Genomic DNA, 18768 nt, shown 5'->3' on the forward strand with positions numbered 1-18768 from the left:
CCTGCCGGAGCGAAATGAGCTCCTTATTCAGTTAAGAACTCCATTTGGGGGACACAGACAGCTTTCCTTTTTCTTTTTTTCTTTTTTTAACACCATGGCCAAAAAATGTCTTATTTTAAAACTGCAATTAAAAAAAAAGCTCACAGACACAGATAACAGTATAGTGACGACCAGAGGTGGGGGGGGGGGGGCAGGTGGAAGAGGCAAAGAGGGGATAAATGGAAGGAGACTTGACTTGGAGTGGTGACCACACAATACAATACAAGATGGTGTGTTATAGAATCACACTCCGGAAGCCTTTATAAAAAGAACACTTTACAAATGCATTTTACTTCCTCAAAGAATTTTTACACTTATTACTTCAACTTATTACCATGCCACCATAAGAGCGGGCAATGGGAGACTGGAATCCACTTTTTATTGTAGGCATACTGCTCCTGAGTAGCAGATCCAGGATTCGAACATGGGCCTTACAGACCACGGAGCATCTTACTTCATTGATGTCCGCAATCCCTGCCAGTTGGTGATAACATGTGATGTGTATCAACTGATGGTGACCCTATGGATATGATGCACCTTTAATGACCAAATCCACCCTTACAACCATCTTCAGCGATCGTTTTGGCTCTGCCTGAAGATTTAACTGGTTTTTGGAGTGGGCACTGGGATAGCGGGCTTCCGCATCCTCTCCCTTGGTGATTCCAACGCCAATGCAAGATTGGGAAACTCGGCTACGCACAGCTACAGATTTGACGGGGTAGACTCTTGTTAGACTTTTTAAAGGGGAGCAGAGTCAGAGACAAAATCTGCCAGTGAGATTCCTGTACCTGAGGTACCCACCTCGTTGCATCCCCCTTCCTGCCCTGCTCCAAAGCCAGGGCTTCCATGCCAGGATAAAGGGCCACGTGTGTGCCAGGGGTCCAGCTGCAGCTCAGCTCCTCTCCGATGCCCAGAGCAGTGCATAATGTGTCTCTCAAATATCAGCAACAAAAGGCAAAAACGTAGACTACAAACCCAATGGCCCGAATCAATGGATTATTCTGCAGAGAACGCTCTACTGAGAATTGAAAGAAAGGACTTTCAAAGCGTAAATACCACAATCACTCTCTAATCCTACATCTCTTATATAAAATTTTAAAAATCCCACCTGGTGCTTCCCAAGTCCTAGGACAGAAAGACAGCCGCTTCCCCAAACCCCACCTCACGCTGCAGCAGACTACATGCGCTTGGAACCTACACACCACTGTCCCATTCCGGGGGGGCTGTCCAAGAGATTCCTGCATCTCCTGGGGTCTCGTCTTGTTTGTTGGGAAAACTAAACTTTGGCCCAAGGGCTGCTGCTTCTCTGGGTATGAGCTAAAGAAGGCAGCCCCAGTTTCAGCGTACACTGAAAGCTGCCATCCGTGCTTCCTGACAAAGGGGCCAGAGCCAAGGAAGTTCAAAAGGAATGATGTCTAATCTTGAGCTTCTTGCCAATATTTCCGAATTCAGATCTGGACAACCTTAGGGAACAAGAAAAACATCCCATCGACCCAGTAACATGGTTCCTGAATTTGTTCCTAGAATCGTCACCTCTGACCACGCCGGTGGCGCAGGGCCCCGGTAAGGAACTTCCTGAAAGCTGGCGCCTGCGTCTGCTAAAGAAAGCCAGCAGCAATGCCACTCAGGAAGGAAGTGCCAGAGCCGCCGCAGGGTTTGCTGCCGCCTTACACTGAGCAGGCAGGATGCCACTGCCACCGACCCCGGCACACAGCCGCAGTGACCCACACGGACCTGAGAGCCTGCTCCGCTCCCTGCTCAGCCTCTCACCTCTTCCCGACCGATGTCTCGGTTTCCTTGGCTAAAGTGCATTCTTGGGGCTTCCTATCAAAATCTGCAAGTTCTGCAGGAGAGAAGTTCTAAGAGCTCAACCCTTGCGCCATGCCTCTGCAGGGGTTTAGGAATATTGTCCATACACCTTATCTGCGCAAAGATCAACAACAGTAAGGTGTGTATGGTTATCATTTACAAAAACGCAGGCTTCTGTACTCCAGGGACTCTGAGGCAGGTGGACACGTGGTGCTGCCACAGGCAGTGCTGAGACCCCTTCTCCTGGGGGAGAGGGCGGTCCTGGCAGCGAACAGCTAAGGCCAGATGGCTTCCAGCAACGCTACAGGACAGGAAGAGCTGAACTGATCCAGGGCGAAGGGGCTAGCGATTTCAAAGACCGTTGCTTTCACGCTTCTTGTTTTTCTGGCTCGATTGAACTTACTGTCACCCTGCCTTGCCTCTTCCCCCTCCTCCCTCTCCGGGAGGATTTGCACCTGGATTGGAAAATCCCCCAGGACCAAGTGAGGCAGCTTGGGAGGCTACAGTTATGGTGACAAAGGACACCCTGGACTTTCCTCCACGTCCCTTCCTGACTGTGTCTGGCCGTGGGCACAGCTGCTCACACACTTGGCAGCTCTAGGCTGCAGCTTCCAGACCGGTGCTGGTCTCAGAGGGGCGTCACCGGGCCCATGCCAATGAACTAACCCAATGGCCCGAGATGGCTGAGATGGGCTGGCACTCCTCTGCTGTGGCCGCAGGTGAGATCTCTGTGCTGATGGAGACAGGCTGGAGCCTGACTGAGGCTTAAGGAAGGCTGTCTTTTTCCTTTTCCTGGTTCCTTTCTTTTTCTTTTCAACCTGCATCGGTTCAAGATGCCACAAACTAGAACTATGCTGCAAGAGGATATTTGAAGAAAAGGTGACAGGGAGGCAGAGACCACAAGAAGGTCAAGTAGAGGGGCATGCAGATCTTATGTTGGGCCCCAAGCACAAGCCCATGAGGCCCCAGGATGACGATGAGATCAGACCCTCGGACTTTCAGAGTCATGCCCCAGGACCGGGTTAGTGGGCATGGGTTATGAGGCTGACAACACAGTAGCAAATTAGAATAATTAAAGGCTGTAATATACCTGCACCCAACATCATTTATGAGCCGTGTTATCGTTGTTATAAGACCTTTATCTCAGGATTAAGATTTTGTTTATCTTGAAAAGTGCACACGATGCTTCTGTTCCTCTAAGTTGTTCAACACTCTTCTCTCCACCCGACAGAAAGAAATATGAAATTCACACTCTGAAAGAAAACCAAAGGACTCCTCCATTCAGTGAGCCGAATGCTTTCTCTAAACCAAAAGATGTTCCATGTAGACTTACGCAACTCTCTGAAAAAGACCTTGCAATTGAACAGTCAAGGGCCAATTGTCTCAACACATCCACCATCCACAGAGAAACCTAGCCCCCTGGAACTGCCTCCCTGCCTCATCATCGCCATGGCGGCCACATGCACAGGTGAAACGCAATAGCAAGGTGTTCCAGAGTCATGTCATGGAAGAGACATAAGTTCATCTCAACATTATTTTTCACAAAAGCACCTCTGCTGCTGGCTTCAGCTTAGGAAGCCCAGAGGAACACAGCTGCTCCAAGCTTGTCCCCAGAGAGGACAGGGCCACCAAGAGCCTCAGGTCTTCCTTCCTCCTTTCTCAAAGCGACCGGAATCCCAGTCGTCCCCATTCTCCCAACCGGCCAACTGCCTTCCACACCCCGCCCAGGGGCCCTGGGAGACGAGGTGCCGCCTCTGCTTCCGGTCCCCTTACCTTGTTGAAGTCTTCAGAAGTCGCCCTCATCTCCTTCCACGTCTTATTCAGGAGCTGGATGCAGATGCAGAAGAACTCCTCGAAGGACCTGTCGTGGGTGAAGAACATCGGGTGGAAGTCGTTGCAGGTCTCACTGGCTGGAGGAGACAGAAAGGGAAGGAGGGAAATGAAGAGACAGCCACCTGGGGGTGCTCCAAGGAGAGATGACATGAGGCACAGCTGGTGCAAGCCATAGCGGGCAAAAGGAATTCTGAAAAGCAACCTAAGACTAGATCCCGTGCAACTTCGAAGTTTACAGTCAGATCGTCAGACCTACCCTTAGGCACAATTTTTGAGCGAAGTCAGGTCCTAAGCCACAGCGTGAAATGAGCCTTAGGGCTGTTCCTGATCGCTGGTGTTAAGTATGAGCTCTGTATCTGCCTTCAATAACCTTTCTGAGACAGTGCAGACTCCCTCTCCATCACAGCTCCTCCTTCTCCCGTAATTTCTCCTTTCTCAACAGAATCACGGGCAGAGGATGAGCTTCCCTGCATACACAATTAATGGCAACTTTGGAAGCAGCTTCCTTGATTATTTCTCCAGGGGGCTTCCCCCCCCTTAGGCAGTGGGTAGGGGACATTTGAGATCATTAACCATCTGGTGCCATTAACCACTTGCTTTACGTTCCCAGACACAGGTGGCTGGAGGTTAAAACAATCCAACTGGCTTTCAAGGTCACAACTGGTCAGATCCTGGACCAAAACATGAGGCCAGATAATCTGCCTGTGAGCCCCCCACTGTCGGGCCTCCTGGGGTCAGACCCCATGCTCTGAGCTCCAGGTGCAGCCACCTCTTCTTCTTCCCTGACCCTCGGCCCAGCCCCAACCGTCTTCTCAGCTGTCTGTCCAGGTTACACTCTCACAGCCCTTTCCCATGCATCACATTTGGTTCTCCCAGGCCTCTTACCGCTCAGGTCTATGGACAACGATGCTAGAGCCCAATGAACTTGTCTGTGTGACCCCCAACACAGAACCCTACTTTTATTAATATAAGCTGTTAAATATAGTAAAAGAATTCCTATTCCAACTGGAACCTCTCAAAGACCAATAAGTCTCCAAGGCTCTAAATGGTGGAATTTCAAGACCCAGAACCCCAGGAGAGGGGGGCTACAGCAGAGACCTTCTGCACTTGCAGGGAGCCCTGCTGCAGCCACGTGGTTGGACCTCAAGTTCACTTAGAATCCTCTCATGCAAGTGAAGCATCCCTGACCAGACCTCAAGGGACATGCTCTGCTCTGGCAGGACCACAAGCTCTTACAGACTGACCTCTTCTGTCGCCATCCTTTACAAATACAGTGAATTCCCAACCTCTGAACATTTTAAAGCAACAGTGTCCAGTGTTTGTACAGCTCACCCCTCTGGAGGGTGGAACCCCATGTGAAGACAGGAGAAAGCCATTTTCTTCTAGACTATGTTAAGGGCAGGGACTAGCAGCAGTGTGTGCCAGGTATAAAGGGTTAGGGTCTGGGGCTGAAGACTTGGGTTCAAGTCCAGGGCCTGCCAAGCAAGAGCACGTCATTTCATCTTTCTGAGCCTTGATTCTTTTTATATATTTTTACATTGATTTTTTTTTAAGAGAGAAGAAGGGAGATAGAGAGGAACATCGATGTGAGAGAGAAACAGCAAGTTGTTGCCTCCTTCCCCACACACCCTGACCAAGGATAGAACCCACAACCTGGGTGTGTGCCCCCCCGTCTGGGAATTGAACCGGCAACCTTTTGGTGCACAGAACAACACTCAACCAATTGAGCCACATCAGCAGGGCGAGCCTTGGTTTTCCTAACTAAACAAGTGGATGTGAATCTCCTCTGGCTTTTCCAAAGGCCTCGGAGAGGATCACCTGACAAGATTCTTGGGAAAGTGCTGGGAATGGATAAAAGTTGACGCAAATATGGAGAGAGGTGGTGGATGATAATGCATGTTCTGCTCGTGTATCCTTTCCAGAAACACAAATTGTTCTTTGATTTCCCCCAATTCCTAGTTTTAGCCTGTTCACATCTCAGAAATTACAGGCAAGTACATATAAGTCATCCCATCCCCAGCCTGAGTGACCAGCGGAGGGGCGGCAAGAGTGACGGTCAGACCTGAGACACAAAGCTGTCTAAGGAACCTGGCACTACACTTGGGCGGATTGTGAGTTTGCTGTCCTGGGCAGTGAGCTGCCAGGCTCACTTTCACAAGCACTGAAGCCACTGAAATTTACAAGTCCACAGACGCACTGTGAAGCACCAGCGCCATCCAAAACTCATCTTACTCACATTATCACACTCGCTCTTCCCAGCCCGGGGTGATTATGTGTGTGCTTTATGCCCTCGTTAACGTTTTTATGGGATTGCTAGAGCTGAAATAGCCAGGCAAACTTGAGACCACCACGCCCTGCTCTGCTTGGGTGAAGAGAGAGGGAGGCAACACCGCTAATCATAGGGACTATTTGTTGGGTCATGTCAAGGACCAAGGACTCCGCAAGCGTTATTCTCCGCACAGCCCTGGAGGTGAGCACTGTGCTCATCTCCATTGCCAATCCTGAAGAAGTTCAACCTTCTGGCAGAAGCTTCACTCAGCTGGCCCCAAATAAGCACCTGTAACCCAGTCTAGTTGGCCTGGCAGCAGGCTTCCTGCCTTGGTTGACATGAAGAGCTCAGGGCAGCTCCTTGTTCTTGATTAAGGAGGAACAGTGACTGCAAGAAGCAGGCTCACCACAGTTGGAAGACAACAGGAGTACAATGCTCACTCATGTCCAGGGGCCCTTGGCCCAGGCCTCCCCACTGGTAAACATGAACATGCATCAGCCTAAGGGGACGGCCTCAGTCCTGAGAAGAAGGTTCTTAATCCAGAGGTTTGAACAAACAAAGAAAAACAGGGAGGCAGAGGCTTACAGGCGCTTTAAAAAAATAAATAAAAACACCTATTGAGGAAAAAATGTTAAAGTAGTATGCAATGGTTTTATAAATAAAATTCAGAGAGAAATTTTCAATGAGACAAAAATAGTAACACTTTTTAAAAAACAAAATGGTTGTTAAGCACACTATTTTTAACACAATGAGATTCTACTTTATAAAAATCAACTGAATGATTTCTTTTAAGTCTGGAATATTTAGGTGTCCTCGGAGATGATGGTAAAAAGGGTTCTTATGACTTTACTGACACCCATCTATATATATATATATAAAAACGTAAGTGACCGTTTCCACCAGTCGACTAAACAACCTAATGACTGGTCGCTATGGTGACACACTGACCACCAGGGGACAGATACTCAATGCAGAAGCTGCCCCCTAGTGGTCAGTGCACTCCCACAGCCAACCTCCCCCAGCCAGCCAACCTCCCTCAGGAGGTCCCTTCCCCCAGCGGGCCAGCCAGCCCTGATCAGTGGACAACCTTTTGTGCCGCCCCACCCCGGGCCAGCCCCAATGAGCCCCGACTGCTGGCCAGGTGAAGGGACCCCACTTGGGCATGAATTTGTGCACTGGGCCTCTAGTTTATAAACAGGCCGGTGTTGCAGGCAGTTACAATCCCTGTACCTGTGTTTTAACAATAAAAATAAGAAGGCTGCACTCTCAGGTGGCACATTGCCTTTCAAAGTAGATTCTTCCTATTTCCATCGCATAATGTGAGCTGAGCTAGACATCCTTACTAGCGTCTCAGAGAACAAGGCCTACTGCACTGAATACAGAGAACTGGTTCTGCCGCTGCCTGTGACCTGGTGAAGGTCATCTCAGCTCCTGGTCCCAGGGTTCTTACCTGTAAGATGGACTAGTAAGGTTCCTGCTGCTTTTAAAATTCTAATACAACACACACACAGTCACTCACTCACATACAAACACACTCTCACACACACATGCACTCACATACATACACTCACACACACATAGTCACTCACACACACACACAGTCACTCACACACACATACACAGTCACAACACACACACACACTCACACTCTCACACACATACAGTCACAACACACACTCACACACACACACACACACACTAACAGAGTCACTCACATAGTCACACTCTCACACTCACACACACATACAGTCACACACACACATATACACAGTCACTCACAACACACACACACAACTAACACACAGAGTCACACGCACACAATCACACACACAAGCACACACATTCACTCACCAGATAATGAACTTTCAGCTCCCTGCTGCCCATCAATAATCACAGGGCTGGGAGGCTGCACCACCCTCAACTTTATTTCCTAAATTAGCATTTCCCTGAATGACAAGATGGCTCCACATTTCATCCTGGGTGTTAAGGCATCAAAGCAGCATTGGGCAAGCTTAGATGTTTGATGGCCTAGTATTTACTCTTTCTTTCATCAGAAAATTGTTAGTTTCTTTTATACCCTCCCGACCTATTAATATCACCTAATCAGACCATTACTGTTGAGTAAAGATAGCATGACAAGATGACAGGCGAATGCATATAATTTCTGATTTTTCATGGGAATTTTCTAAGACAAAGGCAGTGTTTCCGGTGCTGAAAAGCCCTTTTCCGTGTTTTCGATGACCCCTGCTATGCTTAGAAGCACTGGGAGCCCATTCACCAGTGCCTGGAGGTGCTCAGGTGTGAGGGGCATGAGCAAATTCTGATGTTTTTACCCAATGTGCCTGACATAAAGGGCATTTTGCTTTAACATTCTGAGCTACAGTTAGAAGGGGATACAGTACCCGCCCACGAAAGCGGTCCATCCATGAGAACTGCTGGAGTGACTAAAAACTGGTTGGTTAGCCACAGCATGGAAACTCCAGTTAGCTGTGGCTCTGGGGTCAGTGTGGAGAGGGCGTTGATGAGTTATCAGATGCAAATGCATATGCATACCTCTACACCTTTGCAGAAAATCTTCCCTGTGACCTTGGTGCTCTCTATTTTTGGACACAGCATTCTTTAATGGCTTGGTTTGGAAGGTTGGGTGCTGTGTGGGAAGATGTGATAGATGGGAGAAGTGGAAAGAGGAGAGTGAACTTGAGGTTCCCCACGGCTGCGAGTCCTCGAATACAGGCGCTCCCTCCCCTGCTACTTCAGGGCGGGGATCAGAGGCGAGACACCCGCTCAGCTCTGCCCAGCTCCAAAGCCTGGTTTAATAGAATTGCATATTCCTCTCTATCCTCTATCATGCCTAAAAATAGTATGAAATTGACATTGAAAAGACACACAGCAGCTAATCCAGTGCTTCTTTGTTCGCCTTCCATGGGCATTTTTAGAAGGACATTGAGAAAGGTAAAGAAAATACTGACTATAATACTTCCAATGATAAGGATTTTTTTAAATGGTTTTTAAAAATTAAAAAAACAAAAAAACCCAAAAAAAAACACTGACAGATATGAGGGCTGAAAATTAGACTCCAGCACAGGAAGAGAGACAATTCCCTGAGAATGACCTGTGGCCACGTCCCAGGCGTGCGGTGTATGTGATGAGAGAGCAGGGTTCTGGGGTAGGCTGGCCTGGGTGCAAATCTCGGTGTCACCATTTAATAGCAATGTGACCTTGATCATGTTACACTTCCTCTGGACCTCGATGTCCTCACTTAAAAAAAAAGAAAAAGACAATGTCTCCCAGCTGATCAGACTGCTGCTAGGATTAAGCGTAAAGCCACACATGGTTCATCTGTTCTCTGAGATAAAATAAGCACCCAGCAAATGCTAGCGGTTACCAGTTTTACTAGCAAAATAATCATTACTTACTTAGCTTAAATTATAAATCTGGAGGAATTACACTTCTGGATGCAAACACATTACGCAACTCCAATGATGAAGAGATCTTGCTATGGGTCCCCAGATGGAAGAGCAGAAAGCAGAACAATGGAATAGAACAGGAAGTCTAGAGCAGACCTACATATCCAGTCTCCAGGTTTATGACAAAGGTAACGCGGCAGTGGAAGAGGTTTCAATCACTTACACAGGGCCAATTCTCTGCGCATCTGGAGACAATGAACTAGGAGGCCCGGCATCACACCACTTACAAAAATCCACTCCACGTGGCTTCCAGATCTCAGTGTGAAAGGACCAAGAAGCTTCCACATGACACAGAAGAATCTACCCGTGACATCCAGCTGAGCAAAAGGTTTCTTAAACAGGGCAAAACAATCATTTCCCCTAAGGAAAGTGCTCACTGAATTATATTAGATCTTCATTGAAAGGATGGCAACCCCAGAATCGGAAAAACACTGGAGACATTACCTGACAGTGAGCTGGCATCGGCGATCTATAAATAAAATACTCCTGTACCTCAGTAGGAAAAGGACACAACCCAACAGAGAAAAGGCCACCATGTGAACAGGCATTTCCCCAAATAGAATATCTAAGTGGCCAATAAACACATGAAAAGGTGTCGACTTTTTCAGTCACTAGGGACATAGACATTTAAACAACAATGCTGTACTTTCAAACACCATCAGAATAGCTATAGTGAAAAATGACACATTCTAAATGTTGGTAAGAATGTGGAACAAACATCATTTGCGTACACTGTTGATGGGTGTGTAAGTAGCTTTGAAAAGCAGTTTGGTAGCATTTATTTAAGCTAAAAAAGTCATACCCTATGACACAGCAATTCTACCCAAAGATAGAAACCAGAAGAGATGCATACATATGTGCTGCATGAGAAATGTATGAGAATGTTTGCAGCAGCACTGAGCCCCAAACTCAAGCAACCAAACTGTGCATCCAAGAGTTATTAGATAAATAAATCTGTTTATTCATATAGAAGCATGCTTATTACAAAGAAATGATTGTTAAAGCTATACTATACCCAATAATGTGAATGAATTGAAAACATAATATTGAACAAAAGGAGTCCATACAAAAGAGAACGTACTCTACAATCCTATCGATCTAAAGTTCAAAACAGGCAATATTCATGGAAAAAAATGTCGGGGAGGGTCCCTGACAGTTGTATAGCATTCTCTATCTTGATCTAGGTGGTAACTAAATGAATAGTCGTTGGTTGGAAAATTCACTGAGCTGTGTTGTATTTTTAGGATTGGAACACTTCCATGCATTCAAGTCACACTTACATTAAAAGGCAACTTACTCATTGAATCCTATATCACTGTTCCCAGACAGAATCAATGGCCCCTGCTCCTGCACTCCCTTTAGCACTTACTCCATCTTTCTGGGACTGTGCTTGGTTTTTGCACTTCTCTCTCCCTCCGGGGATAAGCTCTTTATGGCACAATTGTGTCTTACTTATCCAAGTCTCTCCTCAAAAACTTACACTTAGAAGGTGTCCACGAATCTTAAATAAACAAACAAGTAAAAAGAGTTAACTTTGAAAAACAGGATATGGCTTTCCAGATGAGTAAGAGGGACAATGGCTGGTCAGACAGGTGAAAGCCACTTCAGGTGATTCAGCTGGTCCGCCCTGTCCATCCACTCTGGAACCAGGGACTGGCATTGCATGCAGCCCAGGTGACTAGACAGAAAAGCATCCCACCTGTCTGGGCTGGCATCCTGAGCCTAACCAGAATCAGCTCCTAGAGTTGGTCAGGGGCCCTCTCTGCGCCTGGGCTAGCGTTCATTTCACCTGCTGGATGGGTAAGAGCACATGTATGCACTTTCTCCTGTAGGCTGGGAGCCTGACCTCGCTGAGGAGTCTTATAGCTGCTCATGTGGTGGGTTGTGTGAGCTCTAAGAAGAATCACGCGTTTCTTTTAAATGAGCTTTTCCCCTCCCTCCCTTCCGCTGCCCTTCCATCCATCCAAGTGCGTGCATGTCCACCTGTCTGTCCATCCATATATCCATCCATCTATCCAACTGCAAGGTGGGTAAGAGCATGGCCTTGGAGCCCGTCTGCCTGGGTTTGGACACTGGTTCTGCCACTCCTTATCTAGATGACCTTCCACTCCTGAGCAGGGAAAGATGAGTAAAAGGTGAGGCAAAAGAAACAGGCTGGCATCAGATCAGCTTATTCTTTGTAGACCAGGATGTGGATTTTATTCCACCTACAGTGGGAAGCCATTAATGGGGTTTAAATAGAAGCAGGATAAAGACTTCTCATCTACATTCTTACTCTACATTTGTCTATTTTAATGGGATTAAAATTCAAGTAATTTAAAAATTCTTATTCTTCTGGAAACCATGTACTTGGTACTTTAGCGTAATAAGGAGGAGTGGTGAGCCAGATCAAACCTTAGTGCTAAGCGGTTAGGAGTGTCAGCTCTGGAGTGAGGACTGGGGCTGGATCTTTTCCTATGACCTTAACTGTGATTCCAGCCCAGACCGTTAGTGTCTCTCAGCCTCTCTTATTATGATGACAATAACAGTAACTTATAGCCTGTAGAACTGAGTAAAGACATAGTGAGAAGATTTCCATAAAACGCTTAGCAAAGCATTTGGCATATAATAAGCACTCGATAAATGTGGTCATAAAATGTTATGCAGAATACAAATGTGGTGTGTACATCACCCCCCTCCAATCTTGAATTATAAGGTCTAGATTGCACTGCAATCTTATTTACTTTAGCCTCCCTTCGTGAAGGTCCCCAGGCCCCCTGGAAAATTACAAAACAGCATTCCCATCATCATCCTGTGAGCCGTCTAACCAAAAGACAGAATTTGCAGAAATTCCAGTAAATTAAGATTGCTGATAAGCACACTCCGTGACCCCCGGGAGTTTGCTGAGAATTGAAAAATGGTCTTGCTGATTCGCTCTGTTTTCGCTTGTTCCTTTGTCCTCTGGCTGAAACAACCAAAAGGTGCAGGAACGTGGAGCCTGGAACCTGGGAACTTGTCTGTTGGCAAAATAATGGTTTCTGGATCCACTTACAATCTATAACAGGGCTCTTTGTTGGCCCAAACAGGAAGGAAGATCAGCAAGGAAAAGTGGAGTCTTTGGACAGGAGTATCTACCTTGAGGTGTGAGTTAGCAATGCAAGAGCAGGAAGAGAGCCCACTGGCCTTGCAAACTGAGCCTGCCTATCTTCTGGGAGGTGGGCTGGAGCAATGGGAGGGTGGAGAGGAAAAGGTGGACAGAGGGACATTCTGGTTGGGGCTGAGAACAGTCCAAGTGAGGCAGAGAGAGGGGAGCATATTCAAGAAGCAGTATCTATTCGCCCTTGTTGAAACTCCCTCGCAGGGAGAATTATTCTGAGAAGTGGCACATTAAGAGGCTGTCACACAGCACATGTAGCACGGATATAAATAACTGCCTGTCCAACTGCGTGCAGACGGCACCCGGGGGTGATGCTGGGGTGCAGGCAGATTAAGGAGCAACGGGGATGCGCCTCGCTGAAGACCCAGCAAGAATGGTGCCCGCCATCCCATGCCCACGATTATACCTTGGCCCGGGGCTCCGAGCCTGAGCCAGGGCTGCGGAGCTGGGGAAGGGGGCTAAAAATGAGTTATCTGGAATCTGAAAAATGCACAATTAAGCCAAGAGGACATGCCAAGCCTTGCTCATCTCGTTCTTTTTTGTCTTCAATGCTCAGTAAATGACTCCCCTTAAAAACTCTGCCTGCCTGCAGCTGTTTGGATAAAATCCAAATACTCCAGCAAGGCATTCAACCCTCTCAGTCCGACTTCCTGCTCTCCTTCTACCTGACCTCTGACCCGACCGAACCCTGAAGCCAATCCCAGCTTCCCCCCCCCCCCCCCCCCCCGTTATCAGGTAAGCCACCTTGCTTGCATTTGCATGTGGTAAGCTGCTGGGCCCCCCTTCATGCAAGCCAGGGAGATACCCCCAAAGCCCGGCCCTTTACTCAACATGCTTCCCTCCTGCCGTGTCCACCTGCCTCTCCCTGGAGCACCCACACACCTTGACCTTCTCCACCTGCCGGGCTCTCCTGCTGACTATGAGCCCACAAAACCAGGCACTTCCATGTCATAATTCCTGCATTGTTCATGGTTCTGCCAGGCCGCCCACACGCACCCCCTCACTGCCTTCCAGGGGATGGTGCCTCCAATTTCTCTTCTCCGCAGTCTCCACAGTGCCCGCTTAGTGCATGCTTACCAAACAGGGTAAGGGGTGTCCCCAACTTTGGTACCACACAGTCTTCACCACCCCTCTCCCGCCTCCCTGACACCCCCCCCCCCACTGCCCACCCCCCCGCGTGGAGCAGGCCCTGCTGGGACTCTGTGACAAGGAACAGATGGCCTCACGGCGGCATCACAGAGCCGGCCGAGGGTGCGCTGCGGGCAGTGACATTGGGGGAGATAAGGGGAGATTACGGGAATAATCCACTGACAAGCGTGCCTTTGCCAACGTGGCATTTGAGAAGATGGCGATCTCTATCTGCGAACAGAAAGGAGTTAAGTCCCTAATCCCCGGCCCAGCCGTCTGTTCAGTCCTCTCAGCCAGGACAGCTTGATAAGGAGCGGCTCTCTGTGCCTGGACCCGCGGGCAGGCCTGCAGAGCAGGTCCTCAGCCTGCAGACAGGGATCCGGGCAAAGTCCAGCGTCACACAGGCATGGATGGAGGCGGCCCGAACGAGAAGAAACATAACAAGTCACTCAATGTCAACCCAGGAACAGCGGCCAGAAAACGTGAAAAGCATGTCATCTGAACAACTAGACGCTTGGAGAATCTACTTCAGCCAACTGGCAGGCGAGCAGCCTAGCAAGGGGAGGGATTTATTTACTGCAATGACTGGGCCAGGCACTCCACCAGGGAGGCGGGTGCAGTTGTTATCGTCCCCACTTCACAGATGGCAGCACTGAGGCACAGAGGACGGATGGATGGACAGATGGAGCTAGGCTGCCAATGCTAATTGGAGGCAGAGACAGGTCTGGTCCGAGTCCCCATTTTCCTGCCACTGGCCGGATAGTCATTTCCCTCCATGGAGGATTTTTAAAGCAGAAAGTTAATACTTCCCAGAATGTCTTTATTAAATTTAATTCCATTTCTTACTCATCTGGCCCACTATTTTAATGAAAACTTGATCTTGCTAACGAAGGTAATTTTTGGATATGCGATTCTTACAGTTGGTCAGACAGCTCTGTATTTTCCAATGTATCTGTGGCAGACATATATTCCCATAGAAATGCTACTGTTTTAAGGCCGATGGGGAAATCAACAATTCATAGACTTTTCAGTGCAGGGACATCTCATTTGTTCACTGGTTTAATAGAACCTTCTCTTAATAAAGTAGGTAAAAAAAAAAAAAAATCATCTCCATTCATGCAAGGCTAAGATCCTGAAAGATTAAGAAATCCAAGGCAATGAAAGCAACCTATTTTTAGACAAACAGTTATATAGAGATTAGCATCCACCAGCCACTGTACTCAGTGCTTTACAACTAAATGATTTAATTGTCAAGTGGCAATTAAATATAAGACAGGTTTGATTCTCAACCGGTTCACAGATGAGGAAACTGAGGCACAGAGAGGCTCAATGACTTGTCTGAGATCACATAGCCAGAGAGAGGCAGAGCCAAGGTCAGTGTGGGAGGCACGCAGCCTGCAGAAGCTGTGCTCTGACCAAATATGTGCAGAACCAGTGCACTCGGACAACTTATTGCTCCACCAGCTTTTTCTTTTTTAAAAAAAAAAATATTTTTATTGATTTCAGAGAGGAAGGAAGAGGGAAAGAAAAAACATCAGTAATGAGAATCATTGATCAACAGCTGATCAAGCCCGCAACCCAGGCATGTGCCCTTGACTGGAATCGAACCTGGGGCCCTTCTGTCTACAGGCTGATGCTCTATCTACTGAGCAAACCAGCCAGGGTAACGCCACCAGCTTTATAACCACACAGCTGATGCTGCTAATGTCTTGCCATTATGCTGTGAGATTAAGAACTTGCCGCCCGGCCGATGACGTTCAGTGGTTGAGCATGGACCCAGGAACCAAGAGATCGCCATTTTGGTTCCTGGACAGGGTACATATCCTGGTTTGGGGGCAATCCCCAAAATCCCCAGTAGGGGATATGCAGGAGGCAGCAGATTAAATGATGCTCCTCTCATTGATGTTTCTATCTCTCTATCCCTCTCCCTTCCTCTCTCCCTAAAAATCAATAAAAACATATAAAAAACAGAACTTGTACAGAGCTCACAAAATAAGGCCACTAGGCTCCCCTGACCCTGACTGAACACACACATATCCATGACTACTCCAGGTATCTCATATGTTACAATCTCTCACCAATATAGTACGTCCACACTTATCATTGTCGATAGCTTCTGCAGGCTTCAGCGAAACAATGTATAACAGAACCAATTTCACCAAAGGCTAGCTGACATAAACAAGGGTTAAGTTTCTGTGACCTCTGAGTCGTGTGATAATAAAACGATGTTGATCAAAGTGACAGTACCAGCTGTAAGTAGCTGTAAGTAGCCAAATTGAGTCACTTCCATTCATAAAAAGCAATCCAATGTACTCTGATAATTATTTTTTTAAGACAATGTGAGGACTCGATCTCTGTATGTCACAGAAACAACCTCAAAAACAAACAAAAACCCAAGTGTCCCTGCTTTGGTGGCATTTTGAAAAATTAAGTTTGAGTAGAACGGGGCATATTCCAGGGTGTGCCCCAGAATGTATCTCATTGTCTTGAACATACAGAAGTCTGATGGTGCAGATGATGAAAATGAGGAGAACTAGGGAGAACTCTAAGATGAGGTTGAAGCTCTCATTACTGCTTTGGTGAGACTGTTTTTTCATCCTACCCAACATGTGGTGAGAGGGAATTCCAATGAAGGAAACACCGGTTTCTTGTTCCTGGACCCCTGGGTTGAAAGCCTGTGTTGGTTTTGCCTTAGAAATGTGTGTCGGTGAAGCATTCAGTCTTAACTGGATGGGTGAAGGTATATTTCACCCTTCACTATCTAAGTTCTTATACTGCCCATGACTCGCCCCCGCCTTGGTTTCAACGGCATATAGTGATTACTAACCCCTGAAGTTTCTATAATATCCTGTGTTTCCGGGAGGTGGTTAACCAGTCACCACATTTCCTCTAGAATTTACCCTCCCCCAAATTCAGCAAAGGTTATTTTGGCCTCTTTCTTTCTAAACCCTCATCAAGAAGGGGTCATTTTAGATGAAAACATATCTTCACAAAATAAAACTAAGGAGGAGAACAAAAACCAGGGGCTTTTAACCTCAGGAGGAAGATTCAGATGAAAATCCTCAGCCTTCGTTCTCTGTGAAACAGAGTTAATGCCGGCAGGCACTTTCACGCCTGTTCTTTGCACACAGTTATTTTATGTTACGGTCTTTCAATTCCATTCTTGGTATTTTGAAACCATTTTCTCCCTCTTCCCCACAGATGCATTTAGGAAGTTTAATTCCATAAAAAGACCCAATCCTCAAACACAGAGGTGTTTCTGTTGTTCCCACTATTCCCTCACCCGTAAAGTGACAAGGGCATCTCACACAGGCATTGGGCAGAGCCCCAACCTGACCCCAGGTTTCCTGGTAAGAGAGACTTCCTGCCTGGTGTGTGTATGTGACAGCCATTAGGGTTTCAGAGGGAAAGAGGATGGCGGCCCACTGGTTCTGGGCCACTGCTCTTCCCAACCTCACACTCCTCCTTGTCTCCTTCATAGACTTGCTTATTGCTTTGGGTTCTTTCATTTTCCTGCCCAAGTCTGTTCTCATCTTTCTCTTCTCCTGTCTCCACTCTTTCCATAGGAGAACTCATCTCGACCTGCTTACCGCTGCCAGATCTTTATTTTGAGCCCAGATCTTTCCCCTGAGCTCCAGACAACTAACTCCTTGTTGGACACATTCACCTGGGTGTCCCTTAGTCACCTCAAATGCCAACTGACCCGACTGAACTCGTTACCTCTCCCCGGGCTGACTGGGAGCCCACTCCAGCTACCTCACTCTCAGTAGTCACCCTAATATCCTAAATATTTCTCCTCCTTTCCTTTCCCGCGGCCACTGGTCTTGGTTCAGGTGCTCATCACTGCTCTCCCAGATTAGGACAAAAGGCTCCAAACTTGAGGGTGTCTCCCACCCTCAAGACGGGTCCGTTTTCCTCACTGCCCCCCATGAGGAGCATGTTACACCTAACTACAGCCACAGACACAGACAGAGCAATAACAAGAGTGCACATCTGGCGTTATGGATGCTTTCTCATTGTGAGCATCATTAAGCCACACTGCTTACCACCCGTCAGAGAAAGCCCAAACTCCTTATCAGCTCTCACAATGGGGACCCCGCTGCTTCTCAGTGAGCCAACTTCAGCAAATTTTTTAAAACATAAAACTTGCAAAATGCATTTATGAGGGCAGAGGGAGAAAACAATTTCAAAATTTCAAAAACAAAATGGAAGGACTGAAAGATCAATTAAACTGCTTCCCAGACTTCCAGACCTTAACCATGCTTTTCCCTCCGCCTTAACCCCCCTTCCTCATCTCACCACCCTCCTCAGGCCTCCCAAGATCCCTGGTTCCCTCCGCCATACCTTCATTTCCATTCTCTGTGGCTGACACTTTTAAGTGTTTCCATCTCACCACCGGCCAATTCCCCATCTCTGTCTGCTTTAGGGTCTCCCCTTAGGAATTCTTAGGCCCTGGAGACCCGGGACTAGGTCTTCTCTGTCTGTGTATAATCAAAATGTTTATGGAATGCAAGCTGAACTGGTTCCAGACAGAATGATGTTATTAAAGTCACAATTTGAAAAAATTCTTCATCTTCTTACAGGGAAACATTGCACCAAGATATTCTTGCCAGTCAGTCACCGAGCACCCCTCCCCACTGACCAAACACTCAGGGGCGGGTCTGCTCCTAGAAGGCCTGGCGTTAGAAGTGGACGCGAGGAAGGGGTGCCTCCAAGTCCTGGTCCTGACTGTGTTTTCAGTTCCCAGTGGGGCCCACTTTGAACCCCACGTACACTCAGACTCCACACCCCAGAAGCACCGTCTCCTGGAAGCCCCGTAAGCGTGTGCAGGTGAGTCTGCCCGCAAAGGCGAAGCTTCATGGCACAGCTCCACAGAGGCAGGTCCAGGGCGGCCAGGAAAGGAAACCGAGCAAGACCCATGGTCCACCCGCTCAGCTTCCCAGGGCTCCGGGTGCAGCGGATCCTGCCTCCTCTCAAATAGAAGGAGATAAAAATACTCGCCACCCACTCACCGCACAGGCACACGCAGGCTGGATCGTGTTCAAAGCACTGCGAATTTTGATGGGAAAAAGTGCTCTGTGGAAGCT

The 18768-nt window shown here is 47.7% G+C and overlaps 1 protein-coding gene across 4 annotated transcripts in view; it reads right to left on the reverse strand.

Moving 5' to 3' along the window:
* The window catches only part of ELMO1 (engulfment and cell motility 1), a 345973-nt gene that overhangs the window by 93984 nt on the left and 233221 nt on the right, over positions 1-18768 (reverse strand). For all 4 annotated transcript variants that reach the window (XM_084896335.1, XM_084896336.1, XM_084896334.1 and 1 more), the window contains exon 16: positions 3622-3758. In XM_084896335.1, the coding sequence (XP_084752461.1) occupies positions 3622-3758 (137 nt within the window). The remainder of the gene's footprint in view (positions 1-3621; positions 3759-18768) is intronic.

The sequence above is a fragment of the Pipistrellus hanaki genome (genome assembly GCF_964339955.1).
Source record: "Pipistrellus hanaki genome assembly, chromosome: 10".
Classification (NCBI taxonomy): Eukaryota; Metazoa; Chordata; class Mammalia; order Chiroptera; family Vespertilionidae; genus Pipistrellus; species Pipistrellus hanaki.